Genomic DNA, 20,614 nt, shown 5'->3' on the forward strand with positions numbered 1-20,614 from the left:
GACTGAAACCAGTCATTCCTCAGTGCCCGGATACACTCAGGGGTGAGGAGCATCACTATATAACTCTGATTGATAGATTGATTGCATCTTTGTGTCTCTCTCCCACACTTCCTTTCTCACCTTTCTCCTTCTCTTTTGTTCTATCGCATGGGTTTTCTATTAAAGGAAACACATTCCAAGATGATAGTCGTGAGTCAGGGTAACTACACACATGTGGATCGTGACACATAATCACCCATGCATTGTAACATATACTCGTGTCGAGAAGCTTTTTAATCATGGGTTGTCATCCATGGCGGCAATTTTAATTTGCTGTTCTAACATGATGGGTGGCTTGTGGTGTCCTTACTGTATTTCTTACTGTACCTTTCATTATATGTTATTGGTTGGAATGTTACCTTTCTCCTATTGGAACCTCTTAGAATGTTTGTTTTGGAACTCTTGGGCAGTTGGTGCTTATCCGTTGGGCCCTCTGGACCAACTTACTACTTACTGAATAAACATCTAGTCTTGAAGCTCTGTGATGCCTTTGTTTGGACTAACAATTTGGTAACAAGCTTGGGATGAACCACGAACATTTCCTGAGGAAAGACAAAACTCAGGTACTGTCTATTTCATTTGCAAGGGCCCAGGGATTACTATGGTTGGGACGCAACCGTTTCCAAGTTGTACTTCCACGCAGTGCTTACATGGATAGCTCCATTCTTCAGCGAGGCAGATCTTTGATGTTTCGCATTTAACTGCAGTGCCCGCTTGAGTGCTTCCTCGTGCCATCTCTATTTCATATTGCCGCCATTTAATGGTGGCATAAGATCGAGCTGCTCATTGTGCTCGCGTTGTAATGGGACGTGCGCACTAGCTTTGTGCGTGTTACCTCTGAGCCTCATTTCAGCTAAGGAAAACCCAGCGTGGGATGTTTCATATATAATAAACCTTTCTATCTCTTCACCTACTCCAGTCTACTTACCACGTTATGCTTACAGCGCATTTTCGTCCTCCATATTTTCCGCTTTACTTGTTTGTCCTCTGCTATTTTCAACAGCCAGGATTTAAATATCTGCACATACTTCGCATCTCTTTTGTGTCTCCTCTCTGGATGCTGCATACCATTGAGTTTTCACAGGATTGTCTCCAGTTATCTGACCAGCACCTTGTGTGGAAAACAACAGTACTACACAACTATTTTAACTTCATTCTCTCTACAGCGCTCCGTGTGGTCAATATTTTCAGGGCTACAAAACAATTCCTAGTGCAATTTTTATTTTTCCATTCAGGATGGAACTTTATTGAACTTCAGTTTAGTTACACTGCAAGTTTATCATACAATCTTATTATTTGTTTCTTTTCTTCTGTTGTTGTAATTTCTTTTCTTTCCTCTGTTCTTCTTTCTTTCTTTCCTAACCATTTTGCTTTACAGGTTTTGGTTTAACTATTTTGTTTTATTTCGTCTTTGCCACTCTTATACAAAGTAAACAGTCACACCTCCCAGTCCGTTTTTACAAGAACCAGGTGAACCAGCTTTGAAATGGCGCTTATGGTACAGATGCGTATTTAGATTAGGCCTGGGCGAAGCACTACGCTACGCTCGCGTAGTTTGCGAAGTTCGCGCTACTTCGCACTACGCGAACTGCACGTAGCACAGTGCGAACACGCGTAGCGTAGTGTTGCGTAGTGCTGCGGTCATTTTTTGCTTGCTCGCGGTCCTCAACGTCAAGTTGGCGACCGCGAGCAAGCAAAATGACATCCTGGCGAGACTTTTTCCTTGTTCGCGATCGCGAGCATGGAAAATAAACCTCCCGGCGAGATTCCCAACGCGAGAAGGTCAGGTTTCTCATTGCGAGGGGTCGTGTATGCTCGCGACCGCTCGCGATGAGAAACTACCAGTTCGCGTTGAGAAAGCTGCAGCTCGAGTAAAAATCTACTCGAGCAGCAGAAAACTACAGCTCGCACTGTGCAAGATGCCATTTTCAATGATTGCACAGTGCCGGTTGCTTGTCCGCACTGTGCAATCATTGAAAACAACATCTTGCACAGTGCGAACATGTTACTTCGCAGTTCGCGAAGTGCTACGCGTAGCTCGCGTAGTGCGAACTTCACTTTGCGTAGCTTCGCGAAGTGCTACTTCGCGAACTACGCCCACCCTTAATTTAGATGCAATTGATGGTCCTAAGTTTAAAGCAGATAGAAAACGTAGTCTTCTATATTATTGCTTAGGTTAGAATGACAGAATGTATTTGATCACTTACCTGAATACACAGGTCATGATAGCGAAGATTTTGATGAATTTCAATTAGCTGTGAAACAATTGAGTACATATTTTGAAGAAAAAGTCAATTTAGTAGTTCACAGAAACAAGTTTTTTACGCGTGTGCAAGATATGAATGAATCAATTGATTCCCATGTGACTGCTCTTAAAATGTCGGCTGGGTATTTTGATTTCGAAAGTTTCACTTCACAACTTATTAGAGACCAGATTATTTGTAGATGCTATTCTACAAAGATCTAACAGAAATTATTATCATGCAAAAACCCGTCCTTGGGCGAGGCTATTGATATTGCCAAAAGTATCGAGAGTTCACAACTTGACACAAAGCAGTTAGAGATTGCCGCACCCGTTGCAGGTGTAGCTGTTGCTAATTCAGCCACCAAAACTTCTTACTTTGGCAGCTCCAGTGGTGTCAATTTTAAAGGGGCAGATTCTGGAGGAGCTAACATTGGAAGGAGTTAAAAGCATTATTTCTACACGTAATTTCCCTATGTTGCAATGTTTTAGATGTGGATCACTTACCCAAGTTTCTAGTTTCAAAAACTGTCCAGCAGCATCACAAGAATGATGGAAATGTAAAAAATTAGGGCATTTTGGCAAAGTATGCAGGGGCGGCAAACGCATACCTATAAGGAACGTTCAAGATTCTGCAGCTTACCATGAACAGGATATAGTTGATAAAAATGTAGAAGAACAGTTACTATTTGTAGAATGTGTGGACATCAAAAACGTTCAGCCCAGCAAAGACATTGGTGATCCTCTAGTACATAGTTAAATTGATGGACGTAGTATTCCACTGCTTATGATTCTGGGGCAATGATCACCATTATTTCAATTGACAGATACGAAGATTTGTGGTCTTGCAAAGTGTTATTACTCCCTGATGTTATTACTACTGCATTTGAAGGGAACAGAATTGAATTGAGAGGTTACTTTTGGGCTGACATCAAATTCGAAAACAAAACCACTATGTGGAATTTAAAGGCATTAATGTGTTCGACTGGTGGCATCAAGCTGAATTTGGTATGATTATCAAACCTGGTCAGAAAAATCCTGTGTCCATAGTCAGTTCAGCATGTGACCAGGTATCTTGGAAGAAAAAGTTTGAGTCTGTTTTTCTAGAAAAATTGGTCAGATGAAAATCTTTTCCCATTTTATCAAGGTTAAAGAAGATGTACCTCCAGTTAAGCACAAACTTCGCAATGTACATCACAGTGTCAGGAGTGAGTTATCTGCAATGGTAACTAAAATGCAAAATGAAGGAATCATTGAAAAAGTGGATGCTTATTTATGGTTATCTCCTATTGTTCTTGCTAAAAAGAAATCTGGCGAATTACATCTTTGTATAGACTTGAGGTCCCTAAACAACGCTATTTGGGTAGAAGGCGTTCCTCTTCCACAAATTGATAATTTGATCACTGCTGTTGGTCAATCCAAATGGTTTTCCAAATTTGACTTGTGGGCAGCGTACTGTCAGGTAGTTTTAGATTAATGGTCTCATCAATTAAAAGCTTTTGTTACACCTGTTGGTACCTTTCAGTTCTGTCGTATGCCATTTGGATTGGCCTTGGCAGCTTCTGTTTTTAAAAGGTGATGACAACATGTTCAAAGATGTACCCATTGTCATGATTTTTCAGGATGACATATTGGTGCATATTGACACACAGCAGAAACACAATTAGATTATTGAAAAAGTTCTTGCCACTTTACAAATGAATGGTGTAACACTTAAAGAAAAGACAAGTGCATCTTCTCTGAGAATGAAATTGAAAATTTAGGTCACAATCTTTCATATGAAGGTGTCAAACCAAAGCCCAGCATTTTTGAAGGCATAGTCAATGCTCCTCATCCTACTAATATGGAACAACTGAGGTCTTTTATGGGGTTGCATGAATTCTATTCTAAATGTATAAAAAAACTATGCTAATTTTACTGAATGTTTCAGAGGCCTCTTAAAAAAAAAGTGAAGATGTTATTTGGACTTCTACCTGTCTGGGGCACTTTCAGTTCATTAGGGAAAGCATATTATCTGTTACGGAACTTCAAGCGTACGTTGAAGTTCGAGACACCTACATCACTCTTAATGCCAGCTTTTATGGCATGGGGGCTGTTCTGTCTCAAATGGTGGGTAACTAATAAGTAACAGTTGTATTTGCATCTAGGAGAATGAAGGAGGTGGAACTTAGATATTCTGTTATTGAGAAAGAAATGCTTGCTTGTGTGTGGGGAATTGAGAAGTTCAAATCTTTTGTATGGGGAAGAAGGTTTTACCTCAGAACAGACCATAAACCTTTGGTGGACATTTTGTCAGGCAACAAAATTAAGAAAACTACAGCTAGACTGGCACATCTGTCCACTAAGTTGCTTGAGTTCCATTATTCTGTACTTCATATTGCAGGTGATAAAAATATTAAGGCAGACTTCTTATCCTGACTTGCTGTAGAAGACAGCAATGTATGTTCTAAGGGGTTCGAGGATGTTGAAGAGTGTATTATTGCAAGGGTCGAAGACACTGTAATTTGTCCCAATATTAGTGAATGTCTGACCCTATTTTAAAGCAAGTTATGAACTTGGTAGTCACATGAGTCTATTGATATTGGTTTACAACCTTATTGTAAGGTGGCTGACAAACGTTCAATTGAGAATGACGTACTTGTCAGGGGTGGGAGGTTAATTCCTCCAAAGTGTTTTAGACTTAAAATACTTGAAACTGTTCACCTGGGTCATTTGGGAATGACTGCCACCAAGCACAAGGTCCACAATGATTTTTGGTGGCCTAGTGTTGATCGGGAAGTGGAGGCATTGGTGAGGGAGTGTGTACAGTGTTCGTACAGCGACAAACATCTTACCACTGCCACTTCTGTTCCAAGGCCTGTTCCATGTCCAGACACAGTTTGGCAAAGAGTATCTGTAGATTCTTTGGGACCCTTTCATGTTTTGCCCAGTAACATGGGAATCTTTATTGTTTTGTTAGATCACTTGTCCAGATGGGTGGAAGTGAGAGGTGTCTCTGAGCCCAAGGCCAAGTCTGTCATTCGATTTTTACAGGATGTTTTTAGTGGGGAAGGTACCCCTGAAGAGTTACTGTCTGACAATGGTGTACACTTTACTTTGGCTAGTATGCAAGAGTTTTTAGCCAAGACTGGAGTGAGACATTTACGCACTCCACTTTACCATCCTCAAGCTAACATAATAGTTGAGAGATTCAACAGAGTGATAGTTGAATGCATTCTGCTTATCCTTTGGGCCCTCTGGACCAACTTACTACTTACTGAATAGACATCTTTTCTTGAAGCTCTGCAATGCCTTTGTATGAACTTAACATGGCTTTGGTAAAACAGTAAATTAAAATGTAACAAAAAAGGCTCCGAAATAATTGTGCACAAAGAGTGAAAAAGTGAGTTAGTGACTAAGCATGGGCAAAGCACTACGCTACGCTCGCGTAGTTTGCGAAGTTTGAGCTACTTCGCACTACGCGAATTGCACATAGCACAGTGCAAACACGCGTAGCGTAGTGTAGTGTAGTGCAGCGGTAATTTTTTGCTGGCTCGCGGTCCTCAACGTCAAGTTGGCAACCGCGAGCAAGCAAAATGACATCCCGGCGAGACTTTTTACTCGTTCGCGATCAGCAACATCAAGTTGCCGATCACGAGCGTGGAAAATAAACCTCCCGGCGAGATTCTCAACGCGGGGAGGTCAGGTTGCTCATTGCAAGTGGTCGCGTATGCTCGCGATGAGAAACTACCAGTCCGCGTTGAGAAAGCTGCCGCTCGAGTAAAAATCTACTTGAGCGGCAGAAAACTACAGCTTGCACTGTGCAAGATGCCGTTTTCGATGATTGCACAGTGCCGGATGCTTGTCCGCACTGTGCAATCATTGAAAACGGCATCTTGCACAGTGTGAACAGGGTACTACGCACTTCGCGAAGTGTTACGCGTAGCTCGCGTAGTGCGAAGTGCACTTTGCGTAGCTACGCGTAGCGCTACTTCGCGAACTACGCCCAGGGTTATTAGTGACCAGGCAGCTCTTTGAAGCTAGCCCTCTTAAGAAAACTATGATAATAAATAATTCAAAAATAACATAATATGGAGAGCAGTATGGCAAATGCGGTAGAGAACATCTGGGTGGGTCTGGGAGGAAGTGAAAACAGAGCATTGTGGACAAGGAGTCCAAACGTAGAACTCACAATAAAGGAGAGAACAGCCTAGCAGCACTTTGCAGCTGTTTGCCTCTGAAAAAAAATTAATATATATATATTTTTATATAGTTCTGATGCATTACCAGATTTAAGCTGTGTTGTAAATCTGGGAATGTGTCAAATACTATGTGAGTTGAGTGGGAACACCCAAAGCAAAGCCCATGGCAGGCCTTCCTGATGCAGTGTGAGGTAACACAGCAACTTGCGCTGCAATATCTATGAGGCCATGAAAAGCCATGCAGGGTGGTTTTTCGTGGCCTTGTAGATATGGTTCTGCAAAACCAAAACATCAAAAAAAGTGACGTTCCGGCGGCACACTTGGCTGGTAAATAAGCTCCTAAGAGTTCCTGCTAGTCTTGCTCAAAAAAGGAGACCTTAATTGTTTTTTCTTTCTCTCAAAAATGCTAAATTTGTTTCTGATAAATAACTTGTGTAGCAGTTATTCCCATGAAAAGTTCACAGACAATGGTAACGATTGATTAAATGCACAATTTTGCACTTCCATGCTCAATCACAAGCAAGCGAGCGTTAAGCTAAAAAAGAATAAATTTGGATTCAACAACATCATTGAAAAAATGTATTTTATTTAGAAAGGACATATTTCACCGCAAAGGGAGTGGGAGGTGTACGGATGCAAAAGAGGGATCGTATAAATTCTTTTGGAAACAAGATCACGTGGTACTTTCCAAATACTGATTATCCGCGCTTCAGTCTGTGAGAGTCTGAAACTGCTGTGCCTTTCCAAAGTTGGTATAAAAAGGAAATCGCAAAAAGTTTTCTTTTTCTGGAAGAGAACAAATGTTTATCATCAGGAAACCCTCCATCGCTAATTGGTCCATAGTAACTATTCTGATTTCCTCTGACATCACTTTGTCCTGGGGCAGGGCTTTTGTATTCATGCCATGGTTTCCTTTCGGATTGTCCGTCTCTGGTGACAAGTAAGGATACTTGTGAACGATGATCTTCCCTTTGTTCTCGATCTTTTCTTCAACCTTTTTGGGTGCTTGAGTGAGATTCCAAGCTCCTCCAAGATGGCGTTGAAAGACAAACACTGTAAAAAAAACACACACACAGTTTATGACAGAAATTCAGAAGCACAAATCCACATGAACAGGCTACAAACCATGGGCCGTATAAAACACTGTCACTGTATGCACCGGGGGCACCTTTTAAAAGGTGCGCCCAGTGGAAACATTGGCAATGCACCCTATTATGATGATTGCACTGCCCCCAGGGCAGTTGCAAACTCATGCTGCCCCCAGGGCAGTGCATTCATGCGTAAACAGGGAACGGCTGCTGGCAGGCACTCCGAGTTTTCACAGTGCAGGGGGCACACACCTGTACTTTTAAAGGGGATTAGAGATCGCCTTGCAGGTGGGTGCAGTCAGTGACTGTATCCACCTGCAAGGAAATGTCTGGGGGTCCATAGGACCCCATTTCTCCCCTCCAGAGGGCTGTCCTCAGGGGGCGCACTCACATTGCGCCACCTAGGTGGCGCAATGTGAGTACACCCCCTGAGCGCTTCTTTGCCTCTGCGCCCGCTTCTGTAATATGGCACGGGTGCGGAGGCAAATGAATCTCCACATTTGCATAGCTCACACCCCTATGCAAATAAGGAAACGCCCCCTGAATGTAGTGCTGGCAATTTAAGTGCCCCAGTGCTATCGGTATTACTGAAGGGGATGCACAACTAATTGTAATACAGCCCTATGTATGTGCCACACTTCTTTCATAAGGGAATCTAACAGTTCACCATTTCCTACAAACATTCTTCTCTTTATAGAAATATACCTCATAAAAAGCACAAATACAAGTTTGTTTTTGTGAACCCTTCACCTTTTCTCAAGTTGCATAAGAGCAAAGGCCATCCAAGATTGCAACTGACCCTGGATATGTTTTATTACATTGTAATTGGTCACATTTTGTGTATTCCAGTATCAAATTTACACATTTAGCTAGCTTCCTGTTTATTTCCTTTATGTCTCGATTAACAGTGTTCCTCATGCTACAGAACCAACAGCACGACTGTATGGACTCGTCGAGTCACTCAATAAAACAAATCTCGTCAGTTTCAGAAAAAATAACATATATGTAAACATTCTTCACTGATGATTTGCTCTTTTATACTAATTGCATTAGTACCTCAAGACAGACTGAACTTTACTATTTGCTGTGCGACAAGCTCAGACCTAGCACGTTTTCTTTTTTCAATTACATGTATTTGTTTCAATTTTGACATCAGCATACGGGCACATAACATATGTATTTACGGTTACAGGAAGTAGATTCACTGTGGCTGTCTCTTCATTTCACATTTTGTTATTTTGCCAGGCTGACCGAGGGCGAATGCAATACTGAATAAAAGCGCGCTCTGTCAATGTTCAGGTGACAAAATTTCACCTTGGGGGTCAAACACAATTTTGTGCGAAAAGCTCAGAAAAATGAGAGGAACTGAGACGAGAGATGCAGAGAAACAATGTTTTGCCCTCTGCTTTTAAGTATTAGCAAATGCTTCAGTTTTTACCAATTTTCCATTTTTTTTGATGTTTTCATTTATACATTTCAGTTGATATTTTAGTGGCGTCCCAGCTGCTTCCGTGAAAATAATAAAATTAGGAAGCTGGCTTTCTGTGTAGTGTACTAAAACGAAGTACACTGTGCAGGGAGTTTAGTGGATACCTCACTGGAACACAGCGGTTAAAGTAAATAATCCTAGAGCTCCTTTTGTGTTAGTGAGGGTGAGCAGTTAGGCTTATCAGAGGGTAGTGCTAAGCCTGTGTTATACTTACAGAGGCCATAAATGAGACACACACTCAAGAATAAAACTGAAAGCAGTTTATAAACATAATATCGATTTTTCAGTATTTTTTAAGACCATGCACTTCGATCTACAGTAAGTACTTTAGGAGTTTCGATTTTTAAGAATTCGGAAAATATATCATTTTTGTGCGCAATTATTCACAATTAAAGCCAAAGGAGAAAAGTAGAAAAATCCATATAAAATCAAGCAATGCTTTCACAAAGTTCACCTTCTCATTTTCGGTCGATAGTAGAACCAGGTCCAAAGATCCAACAGCAGAAGATAGTAAACGTCCCGGATTTGGCCAGGAGAAGGTTGCTGAAGGTGTTGCTAGCTGATGCGCTACGATGAAGGGGGTCACCTGGAAAGACACTTCACAGGAGATGCCACCTGAATACTAAATTTAGGGATGTTACTGGGGAGACAGATAGTAGCAAATGGGCTTCTTTTAGGGTGCCTACACCTTCTAAGTGACCGGGAAGAGGCCCTACCCTAGCCCTGAAAGATTGTTTCTCTTACATCTAAAGATGGATTTTCAGGAGAGAGGTTCACATTGCCTGCCATGCCTTAGGGGTGGTGCTCGTTGAATGTGAACACTTTGCCTTATCTAACTAATTTTCCCATCTGTCCTCCTACCAAATGTGGAGCAGGACAGGGGGGTTGGCATCCCCCACTATTTGGCGAAGCCTGGGTGGCAACAACTTTGAAGCTTCATGCTCTGGAATACCATTCTGTCCTGGAGGAGGTGTCAAGCACCTCCGGTAAGGGCAGGTTTTGCTTCTGGCCTCTGGGAGCTCAGGCTCTCACCCCGTAAGGTCAAAAACATGTCTGGTGGTGGCAGGCTGACTATGACTAGTCAGCCACCCCAGAGCTTGGTAGGGATTCTGGGGACCCTCTACAGGGTCTTCTGTGTGCATTTATTAATAATACCACACTGGCATCAGCGAGGATTTATTAGGACATGATGTTTGGTACCAAACATCTTGGGGTAGAGTGAGGCCATCACGGGGCTAGGAAACCAGTAATGGCAAGTATCCAGTCCATGCAATCTTTATGGCTTTATTTTGCACTTACAATATCCAAGAATGGCTCAGATATTGCAGGGTCATATCTGCTCACGTACATATGTCCAACCATGGCCTTTATTGCACCCTGCCTTATGGCTGTAAGCCTGCAGTAGGGGTGAATTACCTATTCCTCATGTAGTGTGTGAGGGCATGGCACACAGGGATGTGTGCCATGTTGACTCTTCAGTTTTCTCTGCAGCAAGACCCACTGCCTGCAGTGGCAGTTTACGTGGTCTTGTTGAGGAGTCTTTGGAGTGGCACAAATCATGTTGCAGCCCCAGTGGACCCTCTTCAGTACCCATACCCTAGATATCAGGGGTACTGTGGTAGATATGATCCGCAGACACAGCAAGTAACATTAGAGTCCTTTATTGGAAGCGCAGAGGAACAGACAAGAGCGGACTCTTCCAGACAGAAGCTAGCGAGTAACTGCCTCAGAACAGAATGCACATTCAAGGAGAAACATGGAACAGGATTGCAAGTGTATAACAGTGGAAGTGTGGCATGTTAACATTCTTTAAAGAACTAGAGCAATAACCTAAATATCTATCATGTACTAAACATGTACTACACATACCATTTACTAGGAACTTACAGGGGGGGGGGCTGAAGTTGTGCCAATCGTGGTACAGTTTTGGGAAAGAGTTCTGGCACTGGGAACCTGGTGAGCAGGGACCCAGTTCACTTACAGTTCGAAATGACATCAGGCATTAAGAAAAAAGTGGGCGCTAACCATGTCAAAAGAGGCATTTTTCTACAATAAATCATATGGGGGGGTAATGCTGTTTTCTTGGAGAACGTCGTATGTTGTCTCGGAACGGTTAAGCAACATGTCAGTAAATTAATACTCTGAAGTAAATGGGCAATTTCAATTGATGCAGCAAATTTGGTCAAAGAATAAGTAATGCTTTGATTACTTCCCAGAAATTCTCATTACACTAGGTTCTACACTTCTTTGTCAGTTTATGGAAGGTTGGTCTCAACTTCAAAACAGGCAATTCATCTGCTACATAAACAGAGTTTTTGCAGTACTTCACAACTCCTCCTCATCTGGCGAAAATGGATGACCCTCAGCTTACCTTTCCTCTGACATCCTTTTTAAAATGTCCAAGTCCACCAATCGGCTGGCACCATACTGACATTGATGGCCAGTGAAGGAGGGACTTTGATGATGAAGAATGGGACTCGGGTGAGATTTCTGGTTACAATTGTCTGGAAAAAGCAGCATAGCGATACTTTGCAGGCGTTTTGCAGCTGACCTCTATTCTAGTCAGGTATGAAACAGAAGTGGTGGACAGCCAGTGCTAATTTTCCTAGTCCTTCTCAAATCTCTGTGCTGATAACCCATCTGCATAACTAATGTACCTCAGCTCCCCATTAAAGTAATGCCTGCACATTACTTTAGTACCCAACAGCAAGAGACAAAGAAGTGCCTACGTCTGGTACAAGTAAGGAACTTCTCTGGGTACCGTACATATAGTTAAATCAGCAGGTGTTGTTGTAATGCCCTACCATTGGCTTTATCATTTATTTTCTCAGTTTGCATTTGACAGTGTGGTTGTCAATGGGACCTATGGTTTACAACATATGCTGAGTTGGTTTTGTGGCCACCCCTTTCAACCACTCACTTGCTTCCATCAGCCTATTTCAGCCATTGGCTTGGCACTTTGTCACTCGGTTCATGGCTCAGTCATATGAAGTATAACTATCTCACCTAATGCTGGCAATGAACTGCCAGAGGGTATACTTTACAACTATAGCCCACTTTTGAAACAAAAACCTAAAGCCTTCAATACTGTCCAGCTTCCATTTCTTGACTGACTTTAATGAGTCTATGATGCATGAGGTAGCATATTAAACCCAGATCTACCGGCATTGCCATTGTTTGTTTACGAAAGCTAACATGAGCAGTTGTTCTCCATTTGCCTATAAAGGAAATAAAGCATTATCCACAATTAGGGCATTAGGGTGCTAATGATTAATAGAAAGCAATATGCGGATTATTACTCATTCCTCTTCTCGGTGACCATTCTTACATTATAGAGGCTGTACCAACATAAGCAAGCCTGACCAATTTCAGAAATATTAGAAAGTATATTTGTGAGCATCATGTGCCACCTTGTGATTTATTTACACAATCAGCCAAACTTTATTCTATGACAGATTACACAACTATGTGGCCAAAAGTCTTCTTCATTAATATCTACCACCAACAAACAGTAGTACTTTAGAGTGGCATTCATCAGGCGCAAGCCTTACAGGTATGCTAAAAAAGAAAAACATTGCAGTCCTCCCAAGAAGGAGCGGCCTGTTGAGTGGAGTTACCCTTGATTTGTAAATAAAGAGTAGTAACAGCATGTTCATTGGGCAAGGGCCACTATCTTCAATACCCTACATTTTTACGGGTTCAAAAAATTGTGGTATTGAAAACCAAAACTGAGCATCATTGGGTCAGATCCTCTAAACCTCTTCTCTCTTTCCAAGTAGATCCTCAAGACTGCTCTAGGACTCATCCAAACCCCTTGTCACAAGTCCCGTAGAACAACAGTTTAACATTACACTGAGAGACCACTTTCTAGATGAAGCATGACCTTATCATTATATAACCTTCAATTAAGGTTACATTGACAGTAACATAACCAACACCTCAGGTACCTACATGAGTTGAGGTCCACTAAGAAATTCATGCAATCTATTTGAGGGATTCAAACAGAACATGTTGAAAAGAATAGTAAAATTCTAGTACAAGAAGGTAATGAGAAATACAGTCTCTGTTTCTGTATGATGCAGACATGTATTTTCATGTACCTTGACATGACCATATAGCAGCCCATAGGGCACAATGAGTAGAGGGAGGTGTTAACATAACAAAAGACCATACAAGAGCTGGAGCAAAAGGTCACACATTCCCTGGTGTAATGCCTTAGACGTCGCTCATTTAGTAAGGTAATCCCAGTGCTTAGCATACGCTATAAAAATGATACATCTATGTGACACTAAATGCAAGTAATGAGTTCCAATAAACAGCCCTGGTGTTGGTGAACTTGCCTTTCATTCTTGAGATTGATTATTGATGTTAACACCAGACTTGATTGCCAAAGACACACCTTCTTTAGTAAATACCCCTCGAATGAGACTGCTGGCTAAAATATGACCTCGGAATCAAGGTTGCAAAGAAGGAGAACCCATAATCAGTAAGAACACAATTGGAAAACTGCCATCAGGTTAATGACTAGAAGCTATCTCGTCTCTAAAAAGCACGCTATAACCTATATTCCCAGAGGCACTGGAATACAATACAAGCTGAAACATCACTCGATCAAATAAATGAACAGGAGGAAGTCAAGTGGTGGTTGTACTGCCATGGTCTAAACTGATTTATCTAAACAAGAAACAAATTCGTCCATGCTCACTTGTCTTTTCGCCAACAATTGTTACTGACTACGTCTGGGAGCAGTGCACCAAGCATAATTCAGTGATAACTAATCATAGGCTTTCCATGGGTAAGCCATCATCCTAGAATTATACCAATGACACATGATGAATGTATTCTCATTAACATGGGAACAGCAATTGGGCCAAGTTACTTGAAAAGTAGCCCATGGCTCCAATGCCTTCCATGGGATATTCAATTTATATATGGAGCCTCGTGTAATCTTACTAATTTCTAATGATATCATTATGCATCAATACACCAATGACACTGAATGACTTAAAGTGTGTCTTTCTGGATTTGGATGCCAGGTGCTAAATAAAGTTAAACAAAATCAGAATTCCTCTTCTTTGCAAACCACAAAAGAAAGGCATTCATGTAAGAATTAATTTATGCCATGAAACTGTCAAGAATCACACCTGAGCTCACCACCCTTACTACCAACTCTGTCACTCAGTTTTAACCATGAGACCAAGGTCTCTTTAAAGACAGAAACCCCCCCCAAAAAAAATTCACTGCTGCTTTCAATGCAATAGAAACTGAATCCAAACTTTAATATGACGATTCTATGACTGGTCCTCTCCCACACGGATAAAGAAACTGTTTTCCTTATTGGCATCCAGGTTGCACCTCCTGTGGGCATTTTTCTCACTACTACCTGATACGTCAAAGGAATGAAAACATATGAAACTGTTAATAGTTTTATTGAGCTCTATTATACTACAGGAAGGATCTAATAACCAAGGATCTATTGTGAAGACTGCTTCCCACACAGTGTATCATCGATTATATTTCCAGTTTTGTGAATGACTAATAGGTGGGTGCTAAATATTTAAATGATCCAACTTGTAGAAATGTGCCACAGCTCTCTGGTTAGTTATTGGGCGAGGTGAAAAGGTAATATTTGATAGGATCTTGCCCTCATATCATAGGAAAAATACAAATATGAAGAGCAGGAAGAATAATAGTATGGCTAGAGTAGGTCAAGACAATGTGTCTTCCTATGGTATTAAAGGCTATTTTGGGGAAATACACCTTTTGTTGATGTAACTGCAATAGATTATTTATATGCGATGTAAATGACTAACCCTATATTAACATAAACTATTAAACATTTTAAGGAGAGGGGCTATAAACATAGATATTAACGGCTTGACAAGGAATGCCAATATACTAAGACTGTTCTGCTAGATACTTTCACAGCAGATATTGATTCAAAGAAAGAAGCCATACCTCGAATAAATAGTAATTGCTTCAAGAGGCACAACAAGAAAAGAACTGTGTGTAGTTATTGAATATTATAGCAAATAATAACTCTGAATTTATTAAGGTGGAATCTTGTGAGATAAATGCTGATGGCCACTTTACATTTGACACCCACCACAGATAACATAGTATTCTGTATTATTTATACAACCCTGGGTGTATTTTGGAACCTGTCACTACAAATAACTTTAAAACTGCACTATACACTTATACACCTTAAACATAAACCAGGTCCTGAGAGTTTTTTCATTGATGAATGCAAGAACATTATTCCAATCTTGGTTCATGTCCTTTTTAGGCATTTAATGCAACAATAGATGAAGTGATGCTCGCAAATTCTTGGAAAAATGCTGAAATAATACCCTTTGAGGAGGTATCACTCATAGGTGTGCATGCAAATCTGTTTGAACAGTTAATCTATGAAAAGTCATAAGCATGAGTGGCCGAAAAGACCTTATTGCAGAAACAGAATATGGCTTCCAAAATAAAAAAAACATAGATAAAGATATGAATTTAATGTTTGCAACTTCAATAGCAGTCTTTGCCCAGAAGCAAAGTTTATATCTTGATTTTATGGTTTTAATTCAGTAATTAGGTCCTACATTATTACTCAGTTTAGGATTAGACCATGAGGTATTTAGTTGCTTGTTCAACATACCTGATGATAACATGGCTTGCACTCCAGATTTTGTTGTGACTGCTCATAACTATGGGTCAATGTAAGGTCAAAGGTGGATTCTATGCAGCTGATGAGTGGATGGATTGATTTAATTGAAAGTTATGACAATCTTGGTGTACGATTTTCTCAAACTATTATGGAGTGACAATTAAAATTAGTACACCATAATGGCCCAATCTTGCCATTTCACAGAAAAGCCGGCGCATTTTCTGTTCCTGCTGCAGTAAAGGTTTATGCTGCAAAAGACAGCAATAGCCCTGTATGGAGCTGAAATCTTGGTATTTGCCTAAATTGAGTTGAAAATTAATAAAAATACATTTTAGAAATTTCTTTTGGGGTTCATTATGGCACTAATAATGCAAATATACATTTGGAAGTTTGGATTTCTCCTTTAAATGATATTCTTGAAGTTAAAACAGTATTGTTCTAGTTTAAAAAGTCACCTAACTATAAGGATATTTAAAGAATTATCATGTTCTAGTCAATTCGTGCATCAACAATTTTTAATGCATCCTCTTATCCATATAGACAGAGCATAAGCCAGATCACTGTGTATCTACTCTTGCCCTCACTATAGTACTTAGATTGAAAATAAGTGAATCTGGGGAAGTGAGTGATATTTGAGCATTATCGTTGTAATATAAACAGAGTATTGATAACTAAGATACAATTGAATAAACTACAATAATTGGCTAACTCGGCCAGGTGCCAGAAGTACTTTGCTTCACTGATACCTATAAGTTGTACTTGAGGATTGGTCAAAACGGTGGCCTTACTGTTTTTCTGCTCAAGGTATTACACCTTAGTTAAAAAGCTAATTGTCAGGGTATTTGCTCAATATGAATATGGAAATTATAAAAATGCATTGTTGTGTTTTAGTATGTGCCCCCTACTTTTACATATTTGATGCACATTTAAATATGTCTCTAACTGCTAGAAAAAGTAAACTGCACAATTTTTATCCACTGACATTGATTTTGGATAACACAATAAAGCTCTTTTCTGCACTCAATTTTGTACTATTTTAAATTTCTCTAATATAGAAACAAATCAAATTCAAAGCTTTATTCGACAGCATTGTCATAAAAGCATATTTACATCCTAACAATAAATATAAATACTATATTAAAACAATATACAATCTTAAAAATACATTAAACCATGATGCTGGCGAATAGTTCCGATGAATTGATAACATCGATTAAAAACAAATTTATGCTAAAAATAGAACAATGTCCTTGGTGTCAGATGTTCTTTATCCTTCTTCTAACATTTTTAGGGTGCGTGAACGTATAACCCAGGCCCACCCCAAGAATTTTGCTACAGCAATGACCAAATATTGAGTGCAATCAGATTCGAGTATTCTCAAGGCATCCTTGTATCTACGTATTCCCAAATTTAAACATACTGGTTTTATCCATCTACGACGTGGAGTGACATATAATGGACAAACAAATAGTAAATGACCAGCATCTTCAATCAAATCTCGACAGTGAGGACAACAATTATCATCGTTGGGTAGCCAATTCTGTGTAAATGTTTTAACAGGGAGGGTCCCAATTCGAAACTGAAAATACAGTTTTCTATCAAAAGGCCTCTCTATATAATCCCAAAAAGCCTCACAAGATGGAATACTTTTGATGTCGAGATATCGTCCTGTTAGATTGGTGTTCTGGCCAGTAATAATAACAGATGTTGTAATCATATCCCAGTACATTTTTTTGAGTGCAGACTTGGGAGGAAATTTTAGCCCATTTAAATCATCCCATAGATGCCCCAAATCTAGTTTTATTAATAAGTCTCTGATTTCTTTAAGCCATGATATAGAATGAAATTGGTCGGCCCTAATGATATCTTTTAGGGCTGTAGCATAATGGGCCAATTCCGGTGTGACCATGATACGTCTCCAATATAGGAGTGGGCGCAATCGTGCCAAATCCTCAAATCTTTTCCTGCCCAGATCATAGGCTAATGGAATCATTGGGGTACTTCGGGGAACTCCCGTTAGGCAACGTAGGAACTTGTTTTCAGCAAGACTTAATTGTTTCAGGTTGCCAAAACCCCATAATTCTGAACCATATAATACGGCACTAATAGCCTTCATGTTATAAATCTCTAAGGCTGGAGTGATAGGTTTAGTCAGGGATGTTTTATATTTTGAGACAATTGCCCCCGTTAGCTGATGGAATTTTAGGGCAGCCATATCAATATGGTTTGTCCACTTCATGTTACTCTGGAGGGATATCCCTAAATATGTAAATGCCTCTACTTGTTCTAACGGAGTGTCGTTGAATTTGATAACACCTCTAAAATTTTTCCTCTTATTTAGGCACATGAACTTTGTTTTGGAGGTGTTTATTTCAAGGCCACGTTCTCGACAAAACTCACCGAATGCATTTAGCGCCTTCTGCAGGCCACTAGGTGTCCGTGAAACTATCAGTGTGTCATCCGCGAACATGAGAACAGGTACGCGGGTTCCAGCCAATACGGGGGCGTCTGTGGGCGAACGACTCAGGTGTTTTACAATACCATTAATAAACAGGGAGAACAACGTGGGCGCCAGGACACATCCCTGCCGAACACCACGCTCTACAGGGAATGTGTCAGTAACCTCCCCCTGCGTTCCCCACCTAATTCGTGCATAATTGTTTTCATGTAAGCGGACGAGTAGTGTTAGTAATTCTGGAGCAATCCCTGCTTCGTCGAGAACCCTCCATAATTTGGAGCGAGGCACCAAATCAAATGCGGATTTTAAATCTATAAAAACCGCATAAAGGGTCCCATTGGTTAGCTTTACATTCCTCCAATAGAGTGCTAAAAAATAAAATACCTGGTCAACCGAACTAGTGCATGGTCTAAACCCAGCCTGAAAGGGAGAAAGAATGTTATTTTCTTCAATCCAGGTATGTAATCTATTTTGCACTAATCGACCTATCAGTTTCTGGGCAGAATCTATGAGACTGATAGGTCTATAGTTACTGGGTAATGATTTGTCCCCTTTCTTAAAAACTGGGATTATTTCAGCCCCTTTCCATGAGGGGGGTACAGGCGCCCCCATAGCGATAGAATTTGCTAGATATTGGAAATACTGACACCAGGACAATCTATCAGTTAAAAATACATCCGCAGGTATTCCGTCCATCCCGGGGGCACGGCCCCTGGTTATACAATCTAATGCTAAGTTTATGTCTTTAATCGTGAACACCTGCGTTTGAAAATAAATGACCGGGGGGGGGTAAGTGCTCTCCTTCTTGCAAGGCTGAAGCATATTGTGGTTTGAAAAAATCAATCCATTGGTTTATTGCCACATTATTTTGGGGAGATGGTGCAACCCCGCCTCTGTCCCATTTTACTATCGCCCAAAACTTCTTTTGATCCTTCGACATGCAAGCTGCTTTCAGATCCTGCCAATGATCCTCGTCCCATTCCTTCTTAGCCTTTAGCTGTGTATGTTTATACAGTTTTCTAGCAGATCTCACACTATCCATGTTTTTTGATCTAAGGGCCAAACTTAAACTCTGGCGAGCTGCTCTACAAGATTTGTTGAACCATCCCGCCATAGGTTGTTTGTCCTTATTGGATTTTCCACCCACTAGGGGTTTTTTAAAAATTTTTTGGAGGTTTTGAAAGAAAGTGGTATGGACCTCATCCATTGATGATAAAAATGTGTTTCCAGATGTTAGTGTAAACAATTTATCCATTTCGTCAGTTACCACTTTTTTAAGATCTGCTAATTCTTCGGGCTTCTCTATAAATCTCTCCCATTTAACATGCCTCATGTTGTTTGATACAACAACATCCAGGCTAGTTATCCCATCTTCATTTCCTAGTTCTGTGGGCTCATTAAAAGTTTGTAGTTCCAGGTGAAGGGCATTGTGATCACTGTCATCTCGTTTAATTATGATCATATCGTTCAGTTTAGGCCAAATCCTTATATCCACTAGGAAATAATCAATACGACTAGTGGATCTTCCATTGTCGAACGTATTTGCCCCCTGGTAGTCTGACCGGGTGCGTCCATTAGCAGCCCTAAGCCCTCTCTCTAGGCAAAGTGCTTTCAATTGAATGGCCATGGCGGTCCACCTCTTGACCGGGGGTAGTTCCAGCTGGGGAACCCCCCACTTACTATCTTCTTCTTCTGCTAGGAACTGATCCTCCGAGCCAAGAGGTTCGAACGTCGTATTAAAATCCCCACCTACTAAGATAGGCTTCTCCGATGGTAATACAGAGAGATGTTGGTCTAAGACAGATATTACGTCTGATGAGGAGCCTCCAACCGTCCCTCTAGCATAAACATTTGCTATAACCAATCCCTGGTCATTAGGCCAGGTGATATTTAGTGACAGAATGTCACTAGATTGAGAACTAAGTTGGTCAATTTTACAGCAAAGGGATTGGCGGATCCAAATTATCAAGCCTCCTGAGGGACGACCTTTAGCTTTTTTAGTGGCAGGTACGTAGAAATTAAGGAAACCCAAGCGATAAACCGGGTCCATTGACCATGACTCTTGAAATAAAATTATATCGAACTGGTCAACAAAAATGCACCACTCAGGACAGTGCATTTTGTTGCCAATTCCTGCAAGGTTCCAAGATAAAACGGACAAATGAGGCTTAGGTTTAATGGGACTAGTGAGCTCATTTAACGTTAATGAGTATTGGATATCATCTTCAATCCTATTCGTATAATCAGTCCTGCTATTTGGATTACTTAATGATTCATTTATTAGTGCCTGTACTCCAATATCTCCAGTTCCTAGTTGGGTGGGTAATGCAGATCTACAGAGTTCCCGTACAGCCAACTTGGTAGAGCTGGGGTTGCCTTTTACAATACTGTCATTACAACTGGCTGTTCCTATGGGGATAAATGAGGTATCGTGCAAAGTAGATGTTACAGCCTCAAAT

At 40.6% G+C, this 20,614-nt stretch overlaps 1 protein-coding gene across 3 annotated transcripts in view; it reads right to left on the reverse strand.

Annotated features, from left to right (window-relative positions):
- Positions 1-7,066: 7,066 nt before the first annotated feature.
- GRIK1 (glutamate ionotropic receptor kainate type subunit 1) overlaps positions 7,067-20,614 on the reverse strand; it is a 968,246-nt gene continuing 954,698 nt past the window's right edge. For 2 of the 3 annotated variants that reach the window (XM_085623097.1, XM_085623095.1), the window contains one exon: positions 7,067-7,515. In XM_085623097.1, the coding sequence (XP_085479223.1) occupies positions 7,360-7,515 (156 nt within the window). In that variant the 3' untranslated portion in view covers positions 7,067-7,359. The remainder of the gene's footprint in view (positions 7,516-20,614) is intronic. The other variant, XM_085623096.1, reaches the window with a different exon arrangement.

The sequence above is a fragment of the Triturus cristatus genome, chromosome 8 (genome assembly GCF_964204655.1).
Source record: "Triturus cristatus chromosome 8, aTriCri1.1, whole genome shotgun sequence".
Taxonomy (NCBI): Eukaryota; Metazoa; Chordata; class Amphibia; order Caudata; family Salamandridae; genus Triturus; species Triturus cristatus.